This window comes from Nomia melanderi, chromosome 6 (assembly GCF_051020985.1).
Source record: "Nomia melanderi isolate GNS246 chromosome 6, iyNomMela1, whole genome shotgun sequence".
NCBI lineage: Eukaryota > Metazoa > Arthropoda > Insecta > Hymenoptera > Halictidae > Nomia > Nomia melanderi.
In genome coordinates this window covers 16493648-16512393 of record NC_135004.1, presented here as the reverse complement: position 1 = coordinate 16512393, position 18746 = coordinate 16493648, and the positions used below count along the sequence as shown (strand labels likewise).

The window sequence follows — 18746 nt, the reverse complement described above, 5'->3', positions numbered from 1 at the left end:
TAATTTTGAAGTATTGAGACCACTAGGTGGGTTGGAATGATTAATTTCGAGGCATTTGAACTACTAGGTGGGTTGGAATGATTAATTTTGAAGTACTAGAACTACTAAATGGATTTAAATGATTAATTTTTAAATATTACAACTACCATTTGTCTTCAAATTGATCTATTCGTGTAAACTGTTTTTCTAAATAAACTGATATTTCGGGACACGGTAATGGAAGAAGTTTGCTTATGAATATTGCTGACTGTTTCAAAAATATACTGCACGTTCTTTGCGTGCATTATTCTTCATGTATTCTGTCGTTTTGATTCAACATTCGTAATGAAACTCCTCGTTTCGGTGTAGCACAAAAATGAGATGCAACAGAAATACGAGAAAATGACTTCGGTAAACGAATGGCTTTTATTTAGATGGAACTGAATTCTTAATGAGAACAACAAGGTGTACTCTGTAATTTACAAATAGTTCTTTCGTTAAACTGACAGTTTTTTGTGTTAATTATCCTAATTACTTCACTCTAAGATTGGTCCACATTTTCTCGCAATCTATTGTTAAAATCGTGTATTGTTAGACTACGAATAGCTATGCATAATTAAGATCTGAAATTGTAAAGGTTATCATAGATTACGCCATTGTCTGGAACTCGTCTAAAAGTAACGGTCACATTCGGACATATTGATTTCAAATATAACGGAATAAATCTATAAAGATTTATAATTATTCTAATCCTGTTGACTCAGCATAATCTCCATAATAAACAATTTATATATATTAATAATTCAAACCTGAATGAATACGATTTAAACAATAATTTCATTGTATCTTTGTCTCCAACGAGATCATTGATCAGGATTAGGAAGTAATAAATATCCGTAATTTAATCAGTAATCCTTGTGTTTGGCTATTTAACTTCAACTCTACGTTTAACTATCAGAAATGAAGTATTCGTAGGAGTAATAATATCAATTAATACTTACAAATAAATGTAATTAATCTGCATTCATCACTCGCTTCAAACAATGCAGCCGCACCACCAACTTGAACACCAACAATGAGTTTAAACTCTTAAAAAGGCGCGAGTTCCAAAAGAATTCGAGGCGCTCTCTGTCGGAGAAATTTTGTACTACTTATCGATAATAAAGAAGTCTATAAACCTTGTAACAGTTAAAATATCTCATGAAAAGCATCCTTAACGTTCAATACTAAAAAATTGGAAAGAAAATATTGTTGTAATATTATTATTGTAATATTATTATTGTATTGTAATTTATCGAATAATTGAATTTTATAAAATAATATATAATTGTGTAGTATACATACAATGGATTGTATCAAGCTTATTGATATCAATTAGACTGTTTTTTTTATTGAGTTTCTATTTATTAAAAAAAACAATTTGAATTTATGTCTCATTTTTTTAAAACTATGCTAAATCGGTAAATGTGCCAAGCTCCAATCACAGTGGGTGAAACTTAGTGATATAAAATTGTTAATCGTACGAACATAATTAAGTTAATAGATAAGTATCTCCGATAAATATTATTTTAAAGTAAAATGAAGGTAATTTAGAAGATATATAACTTTCAGAATATATATTTATATTTTCTATACTATTGTAGTGTAACTAAACACAGCCAGTCGCGTAAGTCTAGGGACTTTTTTGAACTCAGAGTTTCTATCATAGTTTTATGTAATCTTAGGTGTAATGTGTTGTGTTTTAAGGTGCCATAAGTAGGAATGTAAACAAAACTTTAAATATATAGAAATCATTAAAAAATGACAGAATTTGAACATTTAAAAGATGCTGTCAACAAGTTGAAGAAAAGTGTCTCTAATTTTCCTGTGGGAGCAGTTTCGCTGGATGATTATAAACCTATTGAAGACAGAATCAAAAATATGCGAAATTCACTCACAGGATTAAATGCCAGGTTATTAATGCTTAAAGCGCATAATAAATGTCGTAAGTGTCTAAGCTAAAGTAAATAGAAATGATGGAATTTTAACTTGTAAATTTCTCAATTGTTTAGAAGAAATAGATGAACCACCAGAAGGAGATATAAAAGACACAGTGTCAACTTTACATGAAGCGACATCGAATGCTCTCTTAAATAACAAAGCAATTCAGTTGTGTCTTTATTCTCGTACAATCCAAAACATTTTAGCAGGGAAAGAAGGTGACCCTGATCAACAACTGTAAGGAATCCTACTTAGGCTTCTATATGTAATGAATAGAATCTAATGGTAAATTTAATATAGTAATAGTTTTATGATAATCTAATACCTCATTTTAGAAAAATTTATACCTATCTGAGTAAACTGTTTAATCTGAATGATGACATGCTAAAAATAGAAAAAGAGATTGAAGAGGCAGTGCAAAAGCAGTACGAGTTAAAGACCCAATGTAGATCTGCATTATTCGAATACAGAAAATTCCTAAATGAGCAGGAAGAAATACGAAACAAAAAGTTACAAGAGACAAATCCTGGAATTGTGAAGTATGTAAATATGCAATGCATTTCGTGTCATTAAGTCTGACTGAATTACTAACACTAATTATTGAAATGGAAGTGTACATAGATAACAGTTTTAATTTATGAAATACGCAATTCGTATTGCAGAAACAAACAAGATGTAATTGAGAGCATACAAAATATAAATATAATGAAGCAGTTGATAGCAAATCTGATTGCTGCTTCAAATCATCTACTAATGCAAAAACCAGAATTATTGGAACTGTTAGAGAAACACAGGGATTTAATCAGTATGGAGGATATTTTAAAAATGGCTCAAAACAATGTAGAGAATGTAAAACAAACAGAAGAAAATTAACCAGCGTTACCAAAGCTCCATTGAAGTACAATGATTTTTCTAGCACCTTAAATAACAAGTTGCAGGAAAGAACTAGTTAAGTCAGATAATTACGTGATACAATTATGTAAAATAATCAGTACGTGATATTTCGATTGCCATCAGATTGTCGGATTTGTGTTCGATACTTTGAATGTAATCTCACAAAAATACTTTTTTATAATTTTGTATTAAATCACTGATATTACATAACGAAAGTCTCGTAACTTTCTTCATTTTATATCGTTTCCCTAACACACGCCTCTTATTGCGATGTAACCGAGCTCCGGTTTTCTCGTTTCTTCGTGGTACATAAAAAGATGTTCTCGTAACAGAATGAAAGGCGTCAGAGTCAGTTGGTTATTTCTTTTAATCTCTTCTATTCACTGCGTTTTAATGAAACTTGTAAGTTTTCAGAAACAGGTTTCTCTACAACAATACGTAGAAAACGAAAAGCAGACGAAACGAGTTCGAAAGGTGTAGAGCCAAAAACCGCGCGGAACCAAATCAACATGTACAAGAGACTCGGCAATGGGGTTTGCCGTTTGCTACCCTTCCTCCTACGCGCGCAGGCACGACGCAATATTTACATGAAATATGACATCCGAACGTCTTCTTCTTCTTCTTCTTCTCCTTTTTTATTCTTTTTTGTCTCGTTTCTATTTAAAGCAGCTTTATCAGACGGTTCCCATGTTTCGTGTATATTTATATATATATATATATACTAATCTCTGTTGAATAACAGTTTGCAAGCCGGTGATTACGAGTTCAAAGATAGGATTTCAATCACAGCTTACGAGTACGAAAAAAAACAAAAACGTAGTATTCATATGGACAGGGGAGAGAGGTGTACACCTGCTGACAAAATGATTGAACGTTAGTATCCTATTATTCAACTGAACAACTATTTTCAAACGTGCGTATTTTTATTTGTTTCAATAACGTGGTCCGATGTGTCTCTCAGTCTATTTATTTCCGTCGTGTTTTCCCATTTTTCATCATCAACATGCAAACCGCTCTCCTCCCTCGTATTCTATACGCTTCCATTAAATTCCGCGTTAATACCGAGTCGATTGGAAATAGCATTCGAACAAATTTCATTCCTATTTACATTAAACCTCTCTTTCTTTCTTTCTTTCTTTCTTTTTTCTTTTTCCATGTACGTCCTTGTCCTCGACAGTCCAGTAAATTGCGGGTGTTCACGGATGGAAAGGAAACGATAAATCGTCGATGGACAAACAGAGGTGAAACGAAACGTGAACCGGCAGAGAAAGGAAACGTCTTTCTCCCCGTCCATTCGTCAATGTTTCGCTTCGATAATTCATTTATACATCTAAATCAATCACATAAATGAATCACCGTCTCGCGGTTTTCACCTCGTCCCGACGAACGAATCCCGCTTCCTCTCGCCGTCATCGTCGGTGGATCGCAGTCGTGAAATTCGCGTGGCAATGGAAATCATCGGTTCGCGTCGCGACGACGGTAACTACATTGTGGTAATAATATAGCTTATTAATCGGCATTACTGATACAGTTTATGTATATATGTATATGTATATATAATTTGAAGCTGATACAATCTCCCTGACATTATCCGACACAATTGTCCCTCGAACAATTCGACTTCCTTTGTCCGTGTGCGTACTCTTGTTCTCTCCACTCCACAATAATTATTATCTATTTACAAAAAAGGTGCACCGATATAGTCCACAAAGTGTTTTTTTTTCTTTTCTCGAGTCTTTCCGCTGCACGCCGGCGCGAACGTGGTGTACCCGCGTTCACCAAAAATCCGATCAAACTTTTCCCTTTTATTCCTCTTCTTCTTCTTCTTCTTTGTCTTCGTCAGCTTCTTCTTGTTCTATCAACGTCCGTTCATCCCCCCCCAGGTCTTTCTTCTCGAACACGTCTCAAAAACAGTCGTCAAACACACTCATTACACATTGGACACGCTATCGTCGTCGGTAAAATGCGCGTTGAGCTGCCAATTCCGTTATAAGCGGCAAATAATCGTTGAACACAAGCTACGGTAAAATCCATCGGCAACAAATACACGCTAGAAAAGAAACGAAATACACGGTAATCGTAGTAATAATAGTATCGTTCGTAAGTAAACGTCGTCGAAACGCGCTCGTTTCGCGTCGGACTCGCAGTCGGTTCGCCGTTCGAACCGCGTGGAAGGTGAATCGCGCGATAGTTCCACCGTAGAAGCACGGCACAGCGGTCGGACGCGGACACGCAAAGAGACGGGACAGCTCGTTCGATGACAAAAATCGTTTCTTTGCTCTTTCCTTTTCTTCTCTTTGCTTTACAATCAAAGCGAGACACGATGAGAACAGATAGGAAACGTCTCGGTTTCATGCACACGTAGGGTTGCGCAGAGAAGATAGGCGGAGACAGGGGAGAGTCGTTTCTTAATTAAGAGAAAATAAAGGGAAAACAGAAAGTAGTATCACAAAAAGAGTAAAGGACGATCACGATCGACGAAACCGAAAATTCGCGGCTCTGTACCTTCGAGAAACAAACGTAGACGCGAGAAAGGAAGATGGGACAACGATCACAATCGACAAAGCGGAAACCAGTGGTACACTGTTGAAACAAAATTAAGGTAGAAGCCAGAGAGAGAGAGAGAGAGAGAGAGAGAGAGAGAGAGAAAGGGGTAATTAGATTACAATCGGCGAAACAAGAGGCCTTGTGTTCGCCCAGGCACAAATGTGATCGCGCGTTTCAACGGAACGTATAGTTAGGGGATGACTTGATGTCCAGCGGAACGATAACTTCCTTACAGTTTCGTCATTTCGATCGATCGCGTGTGACCGTCTCGACGAATAGAAAATTAGCGATCGAAAGTATTATTCGAGAAACAAAACTAACAAAGATGAGAACTTCTCGTCGATCGGCCACGCATTCTTCGGGCCAGCCATCAAGCGATCCTCTAACGGTACACGGGTGATCGGACGTATACGGAAAGCTCGTTTATCTTCTACGCGTCGCTGCTCGCTGCGAATCATGCTCGAGAGAGACCGTTCCGATCGCAACAAATTCCGTCGAGAGCAAGGAAATGAAAGACACATATAGACGTTACGTTGAACTTGGTCCGATCTATTCGCACCAATTTACAAATATACAAATAATCGCATTCGCAACTGAACCCACACCGTTCCGATCGACGAACAGAGGAGAGAAAAAAAAACATATTCGCCCGTCGTCGGGACGCGTGCAACAGCCTTCCCTATATTTTTTTCTTTCGCTTCTTATACTCTTTTTTTTTGTTTGTTTGTTTGTTTGCCTGTTTACGAGGTTACGCAAGAGTGAATAAGAACAAAACGAGAAAAGGAGAAAAGATACTGGAACACGATAAAAGAGAAAAAAGAAAACACGAGGATCGCCGAGATAGAACGTTGACATGTATACGTGTGTGTGTGTGTGTATGTATATATATATATATATATATATATATATATATATATATATATATATATATATAATATTATCTATATATCCTGGATCGAATACGTTTAGTGCGGGATACACGACGCGTCTCCTCCCTCTTTCCTTCTTTCTTCCCTTTCATTTTGTTACTCTTCACTCACAACCATACTTAACCAGCAGTCAGTCGTGTTCGTATCTTGAAAAAGTCGGTGACGCTTGAAAAATCGACTAAAAAACTATAAGCTAAATTTGCAACATAGTTGCAGCGTAGTCGCGCCAACGGCTGTGGCAAGGTAGCGATGGAAATATATATATATATATATACATATATGTATATGTATATATATGTATATATGATATATATATATATATGGATATATGTATATGTGTATATTCATATATTTATATATAAATACCGGAGGCTCTCGTTTTTCTTTCTTTTTTCAATAAACATTCACTCATCCACGTCGTTCGTCCATTCACTCGTCCCTTTCACCTTTCTTTCTCTCTCTCTTTCTCTCTCTCCCTCTTTCCATGGAGTTATTCCCTTGAATTTTGGAATTCATCGATTAACGTGTCACCCTAGTCACGGAATCGCGTGTACGTGCACGGCTCGTCTGTAAATGTATAACGTGTACGTGTGACCGTGTGAGTGTGTATTATCCGTCAAAGAGATCATGCTTACAGACGACATACCGCCGACAAAAGGAAACAAAAAGGGGGAAAAAAAGACATGGGAGAACTTAAGAGACACTAGCTTAAGCGCCCGAGTTAAATGTAAAAAGGATTCGTTCCCCAACCGCGGAGGCGTGCACACGAAATCGGCCTTTCACCTCGTTTCATCCCCCTTCGACCCGGTTCCACCGTAATTTTCCCTATTCCAAACCTGCCGCCACAGTTTCCGGTTCCACTCGAGCCACTTGTCAGATGAATCGGTTAACCCTGCTCTTTAACACTTTGACTGCCAAGTAAACACTCAATGAAGTACCTATTCTTAATAAAGCAGAAACTAGAGTCAAGATTCTTCGTAACGAATTATTATTTTTTATCTCATAGATTTAATAAAACTTAGTTCGATACGTCACCAAGAAAATGAATGTCAAGATTACGTTAAAAATGGCGTCATCCATATTCGGGCGACGTTGCAGTCAAAGTGTCAAATGTTCACAGACTTCATCAGCAGAATGTTTAATTATCTATCAACTTTTTACATTTCGAATAAGTGTCATCATTGGGTTTGGTAGAACAGAAACTCTTAGCTGTGTAAAAGCAGCAATGTTAATAGAGATCGAGTCGTCTTGACAACAAAGGAAATATCGAAACATACTAATAACAAAGAATCTCTGAATCCTCCATTTGCAAATAGGAAACAAATGATAAATAACTCTCGACACGAGTGCAGACTGGATTCTCATTTCCATCAAACTCACTCACCCTAAACACGTTTCACAGATTAAAGCTACCGTCGAATTCCCGGGGAAATCGAAGAAAATCAATGCGCAGAGTTGCGTCATCAGTTTTCTGGCGTTCGTTCGCCGAGGTTAACCGATCTGCCCGATGAATGGCTCGTTTCTCTCCGTCCCGACGCCACATGTGAATGTACAAACATATAATGGTCCGATTGTTCGACGATCGCTTGCTCGCTCGCTCGGAACAGAGCTTACAAAAGAAGGAACAATGCGCTCGGCGCGTATCCAGTGGGAAGATACAGATATCTAGTTAACGAGAGAGAGAGGAGATCCGCGCGGGGTTCGTTTAAAATTCTGGCTTCGGCTCTTTCGTCGCCGTTTAAGCGTATCACACGTCAAGACACCCGACGGCCGATCCAATCGGCTCCCTCCGCTGTTTCCCTTTCTCGTTCGCTTCGCGGGCGACGGGGAAACGAGCTCGCGGCTCCTTTCACCTTTCACCCTTCCCGGCGACTTCGTCCCCGACCTCCCCTCTCTCCGTTTTCCTCTAAGTACATACACATCAGGGGGTTCGTTTCTGTCGTCGGATGTGCTTGGCCATTTAAACAGTGGATACAACGTGTGTGGGCACTCACGGCGCGCTAACACGGTACATTGGTACGGCTCGGGAGTGATATAATTACGCAATTCGTCGGCCGGACTGGCAGAGGTTCGGACCTACGGACACGACGACGCTAAACATGGCCGTCGCGCCGGCCACGCGCGGACCAGTCGGCTCTCGGCCGCTCGACGCTGCTGCCTGCTAATACATTCCCGCGAGAGGGAGAACATCCGTACCGACTAGCCGATCGAACCGAGTGAAATCGACACCAAAGTGGCTGACCAGTCGACACTGGCAGTGACTGTGAGCGACGGCATTGATGCTTGGAACTCTGCGGTGCGAAGCTGTTGCGCTTGATAGCTCGTTAAAGGTATATTATCTCAGACTTTGAAATGGACGAAGGTTTTAGAATTTGATTTCTCAGTTTCTTCGGGTCACTAGATTCTGGAGATTCTCGAATTATTCTGATAGCTCTGAATTTTGATATCAGTAGGGACTCGATAAACGTTTGGAATCGTATTAAAAATACAAGAGCTTCGGTTTGTCAGAGACTGAACAATGCAAGCTTCAAGAATCAATGTTCGATAGATCGCAGTCACGAGTAACCGTATACAACGTAAGAAAATTTGCTCTCCGACAGTTTCGGAATCGATTCACTCCGCCGGCCGTTTTGTTACAAATTTCCGCTCGCATCCCGCGAGGTCTTCTCCGCGAACATTTCGCGTTCTTTTTATTCTAGGATGAAAGATCTATACACATCGACTAACGCCTCTAATCTCTTCCGTCCGTCAGTTTATCGTGTATTTTTTTCATTTGTATTTTCCTCGTTTTTATCGGTCAACGATATCATCTAACGGGACGCATCGCCGCGACAGTTCCTCGGCTCGTTATCGTCATTGCCCTCTATCAGCTTAACGACAGCATATTTACTCCTGCAACTACTAATACACTTACGGCGATACATGCGTTTACTTTCGAACAGTAACTTTCTTGTACACCTACGCGTAATACAATGTTTAGTGGTAATATTTAGAGATAACGGACATGTTTAGAAAATCTATCTCTCTTCCGTCGTACATGTGTCTCTGTGTGTATGTCTATGTGTGTTCTGCGTGTATGCTGCGTGTACTCGTAACGCTGGTATACGTATGAAACACGTGCGATCCTCATTTATCACGGAAACACCTCGACCAAACGGAAAGGATGTTTTCGACGAGAGACGCTCGACGTATCCGGCTCACCCTCTCTTATCGTAGTATCTACTTATCGTGTCGGCTCGTGTGTCTGTCGCAACGTGTATTGCTAGGAGATTCCGCCAAATTCCGAAACACGACGAAACAAAGGAGTAACGATCTTCCCAGTTGCAATATCGAATCCAAATCATAAATCTAAAACATTACGGAAAAAAACTCCAACTGAAACGGTTACCGGTTTCCTAAACACGACGTCCTATCTTACAGATAAAGCTACAACTATAAACAACGGTACCCCATAGCGTTTCGCTGTCTCCACAGAAAATAAAGGACGTTTTCATCGAATCTACCGTGGTCGCCGTGAGTACGCGCTGGCAGCGAACGCGTCAAAAGCGTGCTCGGGGTGCACGCGTGGGAACATTATCGATGATCAGTCTGCGAATGAACGGACGACGCGGGTTTCGCTCGCGGAGGAATTCCGTGTCTACAAAAGGGTTTCCGCGCCGGAGAAGATCGGCGCCGCGGGATTTGTAACAAAACTGGCTCCGCTCGCTGGTTCGACCGTGGCTCGCCGCCGACGAGATCCTCGTCCCCCCCGGCAGAACGTCGAGCCATCGCGCGGATCTTTCTTAAGTATCTGTTAGTGCACTTCGAGAACATCCACATTGGATCCCTATGTATACAATATATATAATATACATATATTTATATATCACTTCGCGACGCTGTTCTGTCGCCTAGCATCGCGCGAACAACGCGTCGAACGAGTCCTCGGCGTGGTTCCCCGTGAAGGGTTCACGGTGCTGCGCGTATCACGCTTCTCCAGTCTCCCGTAATGTACGCGTGTCTATGTGTATGTATGTATGATGTAAACGTACGCGTATTCGTGCGAATGTATTTCTCTCTCCGTTCGCTTCGTCTTTGTTCGAGTCGAATGTATTTATTCGCGTCGATCTAGGTAAAACAGCGAGACACGTTCGGAGGTGAATTCTCGCGTCTCCGATCTCTTTCAGCGGCGATCGGACTCGGACGTTGTCGGAAAATCGGCCCTACAATGGTTGCGTGATCGATTACAGGCGTATACGTGTGTGGTGATGTAGGTACTTTGGTTCTCTTCTCTCGTTCTCAGTGTTCGTCTCGTGAATCCTTTCGGTTCGGTGCTCGAGGAAACAAAAAGCGAAGAGGATTTGCTCGAAACTAGCGGGTCCACTCGGTAGATAAACAACGGACAACGCGGGGCTGAGATCGTCTCGGGTCCGAGCGTTTCCGTTAGAACACGGATGAACGGTATCGGTACAATACGTATTTTACTTCGCGAACCTACGCCCTAGGAGATTTGTTCGCGGCGGACATTTCTATCTACGGACAAGTAATTCTTACGTGCTTCTTCCCTCTCGATATGTTATGTGAAACGGAGCTTGGACTCGGTGACGTGTCACGCTTGACAAAACATCGTGGAAGGCATGAAACCGAAGATTGGTTCGTTCACGTGGTTCTTCGCTTGTTCCTCTTTCTCTATCTCTATCTCTCTCTCTCTCTTTCTCTCTCGCTTAAAGGATTACAAATACGACAACGCTACGAACGTCGTGCTACATATTCACCACGGGAACTAAGATCGTCGCTTTGAATCGCCCGTTTCCGTTCGCTTCCAGGGTTTATCCGGATATTCCTTGTTCCGGGTAGAAACGAAAACGAGGCGCTCGTGTAAACGGCGTGTCGCGTTCATGAAGACGGAGAAATTCACAGAAACAACTGCGAACGTTCCATTCCGGAACGGTTTATCACTTAAGTAAGGTTGCTCGGTTGCCTGTGCGCGTAAGATCAACAATTTCGTCGGTCCCGCTGGAACGCTCGTTCGCGGAAACGGAGCGTCGACTTTAATGCCTCGAACGAAACCGCTGTCTCCCTCGGAAGAACCTGTTTCGACGCAGACCGTGGACAAATTGTTTCTCTGGCTGTTCCCCGTTGAAAGCGGCGAGCAACGGTTTTAGCAACGAGAATGTTCGTTGGTGTCCCCTTTTCGGGCGGGTACAGTTGGTTCGTTAAATAATATACAATTAAGTGAAACGCGTCGCGCAACTTGATGCGAGATACAGCAGCTCCGTAGCAAAATATTTGTTCATACATTATGTACAGTGCGCGGGCGTCTTCATGAACGTGTATTCGTATAAAGTGTTCCGGAACTTCCCGGCCGAACTGTGTCACTACGTTCCCAGTAGAAAAATTAGAAAAAAACCCGGTACATATCAAAAAGGCTCGCGATAATAAGATCCTCCGTGGTCTATAGCCTACGTTCTCGCCGAAAGATACCGTATTCCCCGCGTACTTCGCATTCCACTCCTGAGCATCTCGATAAAAATAACTATTTCCCGATACCTGCTCGCGAAACATATTGCCACAAAGTAGCTCTAAAATTCCAGGACACTCCGGTGCATGTAGAACGAGCGGTGGGCAGTGTGGGCATAAAAGAAGTCGTCGTAAAAGATAAAAAAAGAACACCGGTCGACTAAGGTAACGATCAGCGTGATTCTCGGGCGAGCGCGTCCACGTTAATACTGTTATGCGTTCGTTTCTCGCGTATCCACGATGTGGACATTAAAAACAAGAAGAAGACGAAGAAGAGAAGAGAACGGAAAACAGAAAAGAAGAAAAAACAAACGCGAACGAAAAGCATCGTGTGATCGGACTCGAAGGAACGTATAACGGAACCGCGAAGAAACGGAAAAAGTTTCAATATTCATCGAACGCCTCGCGACGGGAGCCTCGAGAATGCTCGCATGCTCGGAAATTAAATGAACGTGTATGCGCGTGTACATGTGTGTCCTGCCGTTGTGTACGCGTATCGGCCCGCTGAATGATACCGCGAACATGTCCTTTCAGTTTCATGCCTTTCCAGCTGGACCGGACTGGACGAGCGTGTCTCGGACCGCGACAGAAGCGGAAGTACCGGGCCGTGCGCGCGCTCGTTAAATCCAGGATTGTTTCGGTGAAATGAGATCTCAGCTTCCATTCATTTACGGTTTAATACACGTTATCGCGACCGCGTTAGCGGATCCAGGCGCGTGTCTTCGCTCGACCGATCTCCCGCCAAGCAGGCGTTTACATGATTCTTAATAATGAGTGTGTGTCGTAGGCACGAACGCGTTCTTTCACCATCGGCACGTCAATTCCTATACTTTATCTCTCTCTCCCTCTCTCTCTCTCTCTCTCTTGCTCGCTCGCTTACTCGCTCGCTCGTTCTCTCTCGCTCACTCACTCTCATTCTCTCTCTTTCTCTCTCTCCCAATCTTCCTTTCTACAATTTTTTTGTCTGTTTGTATTTTTCATACTCTTACGTTACGTGCAGTTCAGGTGCACAGGCGGACACCGAAAATTCGCCGGGTTTACATTGTCGTGAACTTGGCCGGGGGCCCGATTCGGGGCCCGCGAGTCCTCAGTCAACGGTGGACACCCGAGAGAGTTTTACAATACGCTGAGAAATTGGTTTTAAACATCGGCGTTCTGACGTACAACGATGTCCGAACCGACCAAACGGTGATCGTAGACGAGATGACAATGATAATCATAAACGGTAATGATGATAATTATAATAATAATAATAATATTAATAATAATAATAATTAATAATAATAATAATAAAATAATAATACAATAATTGTGAGAATAAGGATAATAATTATAATGACGGTAATCGTAAAAGGAGAAAAAGGAAGGAGAGCAAAAGTTAATCGTGATAATAATCATGATAATAATAGTAATAATAATAGCAGTAATAATGATGGCTGTGTGGTGGTTGAATTCGATAGCGGTGCCGGCTGCGCTTCAGCCGCCTGCTGCACCGTGTCATCGTGGTGTGCAGCGTCGGCGACGGATCACGTGGAACAACTGGCCGACGACAACCGGCGCGCAGCGGCTTGGCTGGCCTCCATTTCCTGTCCGGTTCGGGTCCAGCCTCTTTGGCCGCGCCGATGATCCTCCGACCGTCCGCCGTTTCGACGATCCCCACCGTCGCGGCGACACGCTCCTCCCCGTCGGCTTGATCCGCACTGTTACACGCGCACTGTACTGCCCCCCCAAGACCGACGACAACAGACAGTCACTTTTGCCTTCCACTTTTCTTCTTCTTCCGCTTGAAGAAGCAACAGCATCTGTAAAAAAAACCAACACTAATAGGACTTAGAGTCGTCTTCTTTCGATCGCCTTACGCTAGGACACCAACATGCAGCACGACAAGGGCATACGGGAGAAGAGAGAGAGAAGGGGGTGGAGGGAGGGCACGCACGCATTCCAATAAAGCTTGTTCTTTCTCAAACCGATTCGCTAGAATGGCTAGTGGCGTGGTGTGTCCAGACGCAGACCCGATACGTGAGGCTTGTGTAGAATAGAAGTAGAAAGGTGAAGGAGAGAGACGGTCGGATCCGTGGAGGCTACGGCAGTGGTTCAACAGGATCAGCCGAGTGGCTCCTTCGAGACAATTCAGGCGTACCGACGGCCGGACAGACTAATACAGTATCGCCACCGTAACCTTCGGCAAGTGGAAGTACTTGCCGAGACGTTTCGAAGTAGTAAATGCTACTTTATTTCTATTATTACTCGACAAGTATGATTCCCTTTTGACTAGGTGTCCGCTACGATTAGGTCAGGCTAGACATGTGACGCTACAAAGCGCGACGTTACGGGGGAATACTGTATTTGCAGGAGATTTAATGTACTCGATGGCCCATTGTAAACGAGGATGTACAAGTTGAACATGAATAAACCATTATCATTTAAATATCGATTGATTAACGTTTGTATTGTATACTTGTACGCAAGTAAATAAACAAAAAGAAAAATCGAATGGTGATACCCGCGTGTAGTGTACAAAATATACAAATACTTGTTTCGCATGAGATAATTAAAGCTCGACGATAAATCCGGAGAATCTAACGTTGCCTCGAGTCAGAACCGCATGTCACTGCTCGGATGGAGGTATACTTAGTGCGTGAAGATTATGGAACGTTATATTTCGCTCGTATGTTACATAGAAGGAAATTCTGTAACGGCCACTTGTACTGGGCTAGTGAGCCAAATTCAGGAATTGATCTGGGATGAACAGTGGACGTAGGAGTGCGTAAACTTCGGCGCAGGAGCTTTCCGCATCCGCGACAACGCTTTTTCGTAGACAAAGATTTGGTTCTGAAATAGGATAGACAGGAGATTTTAACATGTATCATGCAGAAGATTCCAGTTAAAAGTATAAAAACCCTACTGCAAGGGAGACAACTACATTCTATGTTGCGGAAAATCTTGTCCAGTCAAGGTCACGGGGTTGTTCAACAGCTACAAACATTGAATGGGGAAATGGGCGTGGCAACGCGCGTTGATGGGCGTGGCCGGGCTGGTTAGAGCAGCCACGCCCAGTGACCTTGAGCAAACAATATTTTCTGCTCCCAATATGAGTACCATTGTTACTACCTTTCTACCCAGTTAGTGTACACTATTAGTCATTAATGTTCGACAATGGAGGTATTACCAATGAAACAGACGGAGATATGCAAATTATACTCGCTGGATCATTTCATTTAATGAAAAACATACTGCAAACAATATAATCCATTAAATATTATATTCACACATTTCATTGAATACGAGTTACAGATGGTAACCCGAATAATTTCCATATCTCCGCGAGTTGTACATGCAATATTTACAGAATATAAGTCGCATGAATATTAATTGATCGCAAGATCGTGTACCCCGTTGGTCAAGAGAACCACGCAACAAAATACTGGCAAGAACAAACCGGTGCGCAATCACTACGACCTGTTAGATCGCTAAAGAAATAAATGAGCAAATCGATTAATACTAACTTGGTTTCGTCGACCATGTCCACCTCTTGCGGCGCGGTGATTGGTGTGTTCGAGTGTCCTGCGGTGGGATCGTCGTTCGCCAACTCCCCGTTCGTCGAGGACACCACCTAAATATACAACGAGACCCATCGTTAGAACGATTTCCGTGTGCTCCGCGCGAGTATCACATAAACAGGACAAACTATGTATATATATATGCAGACTTATATGTATATTTATAATACTTTAAATTACTGGAAAACATGACGATCAAATTGGGATTCTGTACACCGTGATCCGAAAAGTCTATGGTGACGGGGGGAGAGAAAGGAGCTAACTACACACGTGATACACAAATACACGTATTTACGATGGAGGTATACACATAAATACAAAAGAAAAACAAAAATAGACGAGTCATCTAAGTCGCAAGGAACCAGATAATAAGTTTACATGAGACAAGCGGCGCTTCGTAATATATAGTATTCGTGAGACGTTCTCGATACGGACGAACTGAAACTCTAAGACGTGATGTAACTAATCAAGCTCGGTTAATATAAGTCACTCTCGAGTTAAAGATTAGAGAACAAAACAAAGGAGAAGAGAAAAAAGAAAGAACCACACGATTCCCGCGATCGGCATCGCCCCCTTTCGATTTCTTTGTTCTTTTCTTTCTTTCTCGCCGCCGCCGCCGCCGCGAGAACGCGCCAGCGGTTTGGATTAGTGGCGGTAAACAATCGGCCGTGAGTCGATCAACGACACAAAAGTCAACATGCTGCAACAAACCAACTCGCAACCTCTGAACTGACCATAATCCAATGGCGCTTTGCCTAGAAATAGAGCGGGCAGTCAACAAACTGTTCGAACGCTCGTTTTGCGTCATCTTCCTGGTCGAGACAGCGGGAAGTTAAGGGAACCAGAGTGAAAATGGAGGAGGAGAGAGCTCGTATGTACTCTAACTCGCGCGCGTCGATTATTTTTATCTTCCAGAATCGATCGCGGAACGATGGGAACGTAAATCTTCGGTCGAAACGAGTTCTGGCGATTGTGGGACGTGATCACAGATTTCTGCCGCGAACACTGGAGAAGTATTATTATCGAGATCAAAAGCTTGTATTCAGTAATGAACGTCACCGAAAACTTTCCTCGCTGCAACGGTGAACAATTAAAACAAATATTCCGCTGGAGAGAATTTATGGTATGAACATAGAAGATAATCAGATTTCTGCCATGTTGGCAAACTTTTCCCTTTTCTATTAGCTGCAGCAGATTTTGCACTCGAAATTCACCCTCTTGCAAATCAAGTACTCCCACGTATATTCCATTGAAAAGCATCAAACGTTAATTGGTTACTAGTAAATCAAAATTTGATTACAAACAGGTATATTACAGATTTATTTATTATTTATTATATATTGAATAAAATATATATTAATACTTAATTTTCAAAGGGTGAACTTATAGTGCAGAACTTATATGACACTAGAACTACCGTGCCAGTCAAAATGGTTTTAATTTTTCTGTTCCGTAATTATTGATACCTCGAAATCTAATATTCTCTTAAATACTGTGGTAATTAGCAATGTTACACAGCTAAGTGTCTTTACATAACGAGATTTCTCGTTACCGGTACGCAATGCGTTAACACTAGGACTACCGTACCAGTCAAAATGACTACTTTCAATTTTTGTTTCGCGATTATTGATATCTTCAAAGCATTGAATATTCGAAATGATTTTGAAAATAAATAGCTTCATTTAAATACTATAATGAACGTCTGAAGAAACTGAAAATAATCTATTGTTACAATTTTTATGGATTATATATTAATCGTATTAAATACGGTAGTTCCAGCGATAATAAATTAAACTACATTCTCCTCAATACTCTCTCGGATACACCACCAAAAATACCTATTCTTATCGAGATCTTCGGAAGCTGCTGTCCGGTAATAAAAATCTCGCGGGGATTTCCCGATTCCATCTCCGATTTCAGCATCCGCCGAACCCGTCACCCGACACGACGCGAACACAACATGAACGGAAAAAAAGAAGGGGGAGGGGGGGGGGGGGGGGGGGGGATAACGTAAAAGGACACGGGACAGGTAGACGTCATCGGACAATGGACGGCGTAAGGGATCGCGAGGTCCACTCACCTGTACTGAACCGTGCCTATCAGCTGGTGTCAACGTACCACCGGCTCCTGATTGCTTCACAGTATCCGGCCACGTGGTACCCACCCCTTTACCGCCCCCGCCTCCCACCCCTGGTGCTGTCACATCCTAAAGGAACAAGCACGAGAATTGTCGAAATTTCAACGCGTTAATACAAGAGAGATAGAGATAGACAGAGAGAAAGAAACAGAGAAAGACAGAGAACAGGAGAGAAAAAAAAACACGAGAAAAATCATTAAGTGACCGTGTCGTCTTAGATTTCGTTTAACGCGTGTAACTCGTCGGACGCGTTCGATCGTGTGAGCTTCAAGTTCTTTGAAACGTTTAGCTACTCGTTCTCAAATGCTAATGAACTGAACTTCAACGGAACGTCTAGGTTTCGATGGGCTACGGCTAGCTACTGTAAACGTACTGTGAAACGTGACAGATAAACTAGAGGACTGCCAACGGGACGTTTAAATACTGTTTCTACGACGATTCTTCGTGCATCGTGCGTTCCGGGTTCTCGTGTTTTCCTGAGTTTCCATTGACTCTGAACTCCTCGCCACGTGGTTGCTCAGGGAACCGTGTACTTTCACCGATGAAACACTGATTAAATGAGAGAAAGTTATTGTTTCATTTTCGCCCGCGAGGGAAGCTGAATTCGATCGACGTCGATGGAAACCTTGGAGGAGGAAGCCCAACCCTGAAGTCGCACTGCGAGGCAAGGAGTTCGTTCGAAAGGATTAAAGCTAGAACTACAGATCGAGATGTCGATTGTTCTTTATTTGGAACAACGAGAATGCAGCTAGATTCCAACTGATTCAGTTTGCGTATCGCGAGTCGTTTCCGGTAATTTCTCAAAGCATTCGTTACGAGAGGATAACGAGAATTCGATAACGGATCGATTTGACCGGTTCAGTAGTTCCAGCGTGAAGAGGGCGGAGAACAGCGCGGAAACTATGGACGAAGAACCGTGGACCAGCGTGATACAGAAAACTTTGGTGGCTTACATAGTTGCCCTGCATTTCGATGTGAACCTCATCCAACATGAGGACTACATCTTCCTCAAAATCATCGCATTCCTACACACCGAGCGTTTCGCAAAGAAACAAAATCGTTTATTCATGTGTCTCTGGTTCGATCGACGGAACGGAAGGCCCGACCGGTTTTTCCGCGGCGCGAATCGTCTCGCGGGAACAATCAAAAGAGACGGAGAACGCGACGATGACGAGACTCAAAAAACATCCCCGTGTACCGGCTTTGCATTGTACGTGTAGA

The 18746-nt window shown here is 42.3% G+C and overlaps 2 protein-coding genes across 13 annotated transcripts in view; one reads left to right on the top strand and one right to left on the bottom strand.

Annotated features, from left to right (window-relative positions):
- Positions 1-1686: 1686 nt before the first annotated feature.
- LOC116430070 (uncharacterized) lies at positions 1687-3068 on the top strand. Its single transcript, XM_031983723.2, has 4 exons — positions 1687-1963; positions 2031-2196; positions 2295-2498; positions 2622-3068. Exons 1-4 carry the CDS (start codon positions 1780-1782, stop codon positions 2830-2832), a joined length of 765 nt encoding a protein of 254 aa, XP_031839583.1. The 5' UTR covers positions 1687-1779; the 3' UTR covers positions 2833-3068.
- A 1291-nt stretch (positions 3069-4359) lies between these two features.
- The window catches only part of gish (casein kinase I gish), a 138134-nt gene continuing 123747 nt past the window's right edge, over positions 4360-18746 (bottom strand). For 3 of the 12 annotated variants that reach the window (XM_076368435.1, XM_076368436.1, XM_076368440.1), the window contains 3 exons: positions 17469-17594; positions 15335-15441; positions 4360-13648 (listed from right to left, as the gene is read on the bottom strand). In XM_076368435.1, the coding sequence (XP_076224550.1) occupies positions 13579-13648; positions 15335-15441; positions 17469-17594 (303 nt within the window). In that variant the 3' untranslated portion in view covers positions 4360-13578. Of the gene's footprint in view, positions 13649-15334; positions 15442-17468; positions 17595-18478; positions 18551-18746 lie in introns of all 12 variants that reach the window. The other 9 variants (XM_076368441.1, XM_076368445.1, XM_076368444.1 and 6 more) reach the window with 5 other exon arrangements.